At 49.0% G+C, this 6000-nt stretch overlaps 1 protein-coding gene across 3 annotated transcripts in view; it reads right to left on the bottom strand.

The window, feature by feature from the left end:
* Positions 1 to 1149: 1149 nt before the first annotated feature.
* The window catches only part of Ext2 (exostosin glycosyltransferase 2), a 137796-nt gene continuing 132945 nt past the window's right edge, over positions 1150 to 6000 (bottom strand). For all 3 annotated transcript variants that reach the window (XM_036184737.1, XM_036184739.1, XM_036184738.1), the window contains one exon: positions 1150 to 1808. In XM_036184737.1, coding sequence (XP_036040630.1) covers positions 1670 to 1808 — 139 coding nt within the window. In that variant the 3' untranslated portion in view covers positions 1150 to 1669. The remainder of the gene's footprint in view (positions 1809 to 6000) is intronic.

The following is a 6000-nucleotide window of genomic DNA, read 5'->3' as shown; positions in this document are numbered from 1 at the left end:
TGCTGACATGAACTTCCTAGATCTCTCCCTCCACTTCTGCTGCTTCAGAGATCTTCCTCTAACCTCTCCAGTGGTGGGGGTGCATATGAGGGGGCCTTCTAACAAACTAATTTACTCTGTGTGTGTGTGTGTGTGTGTGCGTGCGCGCGTGCATGTGCGCACGCACACTATGAAGATCAGAGGTAACTTATAGGAGAAGGTTCCCTCCTCCCATTTCGTTTTCTGGAGACTGAACTCAGGTCATCGGGCTTGTGTAGAAAATACTTTTACCTGCTGAGCCATCTTGCGAGCTTCAAAGTGACTCAGGACCACTGGATAAGTCAGTGATCACCACGTTGCTCACCAGAACAATGGGTGCGCGCGAGCAATGATGACTGGCATATGACTAGGTTTCTGTAATTATATCCATATTCTAAGCAAATTGTTATGTATTTTGTGTTCTGGGGACATATGTTATGGCTAAAGCCCAAACTGTGGCTAATTTTAATATTAGACCCAGATAAATCTGTTTCAAATCTATAACATTTAACATTTGCCAGAGTAGATTTGTTCATCAACTGGGCTTAAAGAGGTATAATTCACACATGTGCAGTATTAGGAAATGCTGAAATGTAATGATTTAAATACACCAGCAACTGCTGGGACATGGTTGCTACGGCAGTATTTACCGTTAGCAGAACCCCTTGGCCAATGTTATAGCCACAGCAAAAGAATGAGGATCCTGGGCATCCCCTGGGGGTGGGAGGTCACAAAGCCCTCAGCTCTTACAACATGGTAGCAGCTAGAATGACTCCAGGGTGGCAATTAGAGGACACTTATTTCCCTGAGTACACCTATGAAATATCCAGCCACAGGCTAAGGACACCTCTGATGGATTCATCTGCTCTTAGGATGTTCATGGGTCCTCCATATACTTGATGCATATGGATCTGGGTAACCCTCTTAGCTGCATCTTCCCAGATGGCTGTTACGACAGAAGGTGGGGTTATATGCACGGAACAAGGACAGGCCTTTAGATAACCAAGAACCAGCATTCTAGACAGAAGAAAAAGCAGTAAAAAATAATTTTAATAATATCAAAAAGCCAAAACAGGGGTTGGGGATTTAGCTCAGTGGTAGAGCTCTTGCCTAGCAAGTGCAGGCCCTGGGTTCGGACCTCAGCTCTGAAAAAAAAAAAGCCAAAACAAAGAGTTGTTCAGGGACTGTCAGAACACATCTTGGCAGCCCGAGTTCTTCTGCTACATACCCAGGTCCAAGCACCGTTCTAACCCCCAGAGGTATTGGGATCTGCAGCATGTTTTAGACTTGGCGGTTCCTCCAGAGTCCGCTGATGTGAAATGACTGCATGCCTTTGCTGTGACTCCTGGATCTAAAACTGTGTGTGGCCATCACATCCCCCTCCTCTAAGGCAGCTGTAGGGCCAGTGAGCTGGTAAACTGGGTCTGCAAGCCAAGAGATACGCTGGGCTCAAAACTGCAGCTAGTCCCTGAGACTCGCTTCCTTTGGCATTTCCAGAGAGTCCACTGGAGATGGGAGACAAAGCAAGCGTCACAGCTCCGGAGGCTCCAGTGTGTTTGGGGAAGTCTGACCCAGGCTGGCCTCCTCTACCCCACAGTGAGTGCTGCAGGGCCTAGCTGGGCTCCTCCTCAGCCCTGGATCGTGGCAAGCTTCATAAGCTGCCAATGTTGGGGAAGCTCTTCAGTTTCTCAGGGAAGTCGTCTTTGTAGAGCACTGGGTCAGCTCGGTGTTCCACCACCTTGAGGGGCATGGTCCCGAAGACAGAAGCAAACTTATTGATGCACTCTGACCTGTGGGTGGACGAGAGGGCGGGGCAAGCAGAATGGAAGAGGTTAGCTGCTGCGAGACAGCAGAGCCCAGCACAGCCACTGTCCACAAGAGAACTGTAAAGTGCTGCAAGGGCACCCAGCCTTTGCTGGGCTCTGCAAAGGGCTATGATGGAAAGCAAGGTGCCCGAGCAGAGGTCCCTGGCGCCGCCCGTTCAGAGGGAGAAAGTGAACAGGGGATGCCTCTGCAGGCTGGCAGGTCAGGACACCGGCCCCTCCCCCTTGAATTCCAGTCATTTTTTCCAGCACTAGCGGGCTTCAAACCCAGGTGGATTGGCTCCAGCAATCCTTAACCCCATCTCTGCCGGTTATAGGAAGGAGGATGATGGGAAGGAAAAAGACTCTGCTTGCTTAACCTGAAGAGGTTGACAGAAGGGTCCTAGGGACACAAGGCAGAGGAGTACAGGGACCGGTGATTCTGAGTGCCAAGCAATGAGCACTTAACTCCCCAGCACTCAGATGGCCTGCAAATACCCAGCCACAAGCCCTGCTCTTCTGACCCAGCCAGAGCTCACAGAGACCTTCTGCACAATTAGTGTGACTTTTGTCCATCCCACACCAGAACCAGGAGCCAGAGCAGCTTGGTGGCAGGAGTTGAAGATTGTTAAGCGGAGCTTCCTCTGCTCCCCGTCAAAGCTGGACCTCCCGTCAGGGGAGAAGGTCAGGCCCTCTTTATAGGCATGGCTCAGGTCAGTCAGGCCAACCGAGTGCGACAGCCCGGTAATGAGGGCGCATCAGCACCAGGCCAGAGGGGAAAAGCAGCCTGGGAAAAGCCCTTTTGAAGTCGGGGCCCAAAAGGATGGATTTCAGAGGGTCAGTGCCTTCTCGGCAGCTGCCCGAGAGCTACAGCAAGGAAGCTTGATGAGAGAGTGGTCCCAGGGCAGAAGCCAGCTCCAAATGCTCACCGCCACCTCCCCATCTCCAGAGCCCCCATAAGCTACTTCCAAAACGTGTAGACAGAGAAGAGCTTTGGGCTCAGAAAGGTGTCTGTTAGTGCAAGCTGCCATCATTGGCTTTTCCTTCCTGGTTGTGTTTTTGAAAAGCTTGCACCGTTGCATCATGGACTTCTGGCCACTGATGTCAACAGAGCTACCAACACCACTGGGAGGTAATGTTCTTTAGATGCTCCACAAGGGAGCGAATGCTCACCACAGCCCTAGGGCTCAAGTGCCTCCTCCATCCCAGTTTCTAGTGGGAAGGCTGATGCTCAAAAGTTAAATACATAAATACATTTTTTAAAAGTGCCAGAGCCAAACCTAGGCTTTCCAGCTCCTGAGATTAAAGACAAGACACAAATTTACTTATTAACCTGTGTGGCCCAAAAGGAGGGGCTGAAAGGCCACAACTCCAGAACCCCTGACTGTACCAGATAATTTACCTGCACATCTTACTGATTTCTTAAAGTACCCCTCTCCTAGCCTCAACCTTCTTGTCCAAGGCCTGAGTCTATATTAGCCTCATGTTAGGTTCAGAGAGGTTAAGTTGCCAAAGAATGATGGACTAGAAATGGTGGAACTGGGATTCAGACTCAGGCTGACATTGGCTGAATCATTCTCCACCACTCAGGGGCAGCTGGGCTTCTGCAATCCCTGAGACTCAGCATGGGGAGGGTCTCGGGGAGACTGGTAAAAAAAAGTTATATTTTGACATTGGCTTACTAACGGGTGGGCTTCCATAAGGTTTTTTCACACGTCCTTAGTTTTGACTAACTCCCCATTACTCCCCCTCTCTCCTCTCCCATCCCTGATTAACCCTTTAACTCCCAGGTTCCCCCCACTTCTTTCATTTCATATGTATTCTATGGAATTTCCATAGCATGGGTAGACAATATTACTCCCAGAAGAATACGGGTCACTCAATGAAAACTGCCATACAAGGCATGGGACATCTCCCTGTAAGTTAATGGTCAGCAAGGTCTCCAAAACAACATAGGCTATTGCCACTGCTCCTGATGACCCACCATAAAACTACATGGTAACACCTTATTGCTAAAGACACCACTCACTTTGCACGTAGGACATGGAGAAATTAATCTCAAGCTGATTGGGAAACTGTCTCCCTGCTCACTAGCTTTCACAGGGTTAGAAGTGCTCCAAAGCAAAACATGTCCGCTCACGCACTAGGGGCATGACTGTTAGAAACTCCCCGGCTGTTGTCTGACTGGACTTGAGGCCTGCTTCACAGGAGGAAATTTCACACCTCATACTATAACCCTGGTCAAAAGTCCATGTCTAGGGCTCCAGGACGCCTTTAATCCCAGCACTTGGGAGGCAGAGGAAGACGGATCTTTGTGTGTTCGAGGCCAGCCTGGTCTACGGAGCAAGATCCAGGAAAGGCGCAAAGCTACACAGAGAAACCCTGTCTCGAGGAAAAAAAAAAGAAGAATGTGCTACTATTATTTTGGTAAATGGTCATGCTGTCAAACCACCTTCTAAATATTTATGTTTATACTCATAGACCTGAGCTGCTCTCAACTTTGGTCAGAGAGCCCAAAGTTCTTTATGCAGTGGGCAGAAGTCAACAGAGAGATTCCTAAGTGGTCAAAGTGCTGAGTGCTCAGGCCTAAGCAGGTCGTCTATATCAAGCCCTTACCACAGCAAGGCTCAGGAAGACAGAAAGTGTAAGAGACAGGAGATGGGCAGAAGTGCTGTGGGGTGCTGTCTTCTGGACATGGTTTTACAAACGTGAACTCACAGCAGCTAGGGTTCCTTGCACAGGACCTGAACAAGAGGAAGCCAGCCAAAATCCCATCATTGAGGGGGTATATAAACTCCAGGCCTTACCCTTTACTGGGAGGTATTGGCAGTGGACAGATGCTGGGGGAAGGAAAAAGGAAAATCTTTTTTTTTTTTTTTTTTCAAGACAGTGTTTCTCTGTGTAGCTTTGCACCTTTCCTGGAACTCACTCTGTAACCCAGGCTGGCCTTGAACTCACAGAGATCTGCTTGCCTCTACCTCCCGAGTGCTGGGATTAAAGGCGTGCACCACCACTGCCCGGCTGAAAATCATTTTTGATTGAGGATGTGACCACTGGTAGGTTTCCCATGGCCAGTGGATGGCCTCACACCTATGCACATATGGATAGCACTAACTGAACTTAGAGGGTTATAAAAAAAGACATACATCTGGGAGGGAAATATTCTGAAGGGAATGGGGCAGGGATTTGGAGGGAAACAGGTGGTAGATACTTCATTGTATGCAACATGAAATACCCAAGAATAAAAAGAACTGAAAGGGAATGAGAGATAAGAGGGATGAGTTGACGGGACCAGGCACAACAGCTTCCTTCTCTTTAATCACAAGGCCAAAGCTGTACAGGCCAATCTGAGCCTCTCCTTGGCTGTATGCACACAGCAGCAGCTCCTCACCTCTAGCTCCCTGCTAGGCCTAATGTAGGGTCGCTGGTGTCTGCATAAAAGGCCTCTGGCTCTTGCTGGGCGAGAATGGCTCACAGCCCTCTGGAGTATTGATGACATCTCCTCTGTAATCAGATCTGTCAGCTAGGCAACTGGAGAGCTACCACTGGAGTTCAGGCAGCTGGTGCCCTGGCTGGTCTGCTCTGGCAGGTGTCTCTGTCCTCCACAGAGTGCTGGGGAAGTGACACCGGGTCATTCTTGACAGTAAAGGCCCTTCCCTCAGCTGTCTACCTTCTCCCACAGGGGGTCTGGCTTGGGAACAACAGGCCGAGATTGTGGCTGGCTGCAGATGGCTCACCTGGGTCACACTGTCAAGTGTCCAGCTACCCCATCTGAATGCCTCTCATACTCTGCTTTTCTAATCAAGGGCTGCACACTAAACTTCCAGGGTCTGTGTCTGCCTGCTGGAAGTATCTGGGGAGGAAAGGATGATGGAGCTTATTTTCCTGTCATAAACATATAGAACCAGGAGCCTTTAAGACAGTGTCTGAGAAATGGGATGTAAATGAACACTGCTGGGCCCAACCTGGCTCACAGGTTTGCAAGCCGACATTTATTTTTGTACCAGCATGTGATATAGTGTTTGGTACAAAGAGGGCCATAACTGCTCATGAGCTTACAGGACACTATAATTTGATATATAAAGGAAAAACTGAAGTTCAGGTAAGGTAAGCCAATTTCCTTAGGTTAGATCCCTAACTGGAAAAGACTGGACATAAAATGCTACTTTAAATCGATAAT

The sequence above is a fragment of the Onychomys torridus genome, chromosome 4 (assembly GCF_903995425.1).
Source record: "Onychomys torridus chromosome 4, mOncTor1.1, whole genome shotgun sequence".
Lineage (NCBI taxonomy): Eukaryota > Metazoa > Chordata > Mammalia > Rodentia > Cricetidae > Onychomys > Onychomys torridus.
This window is presented reverse-complemented; position numbering and strand designations above follow the sequence as displayed.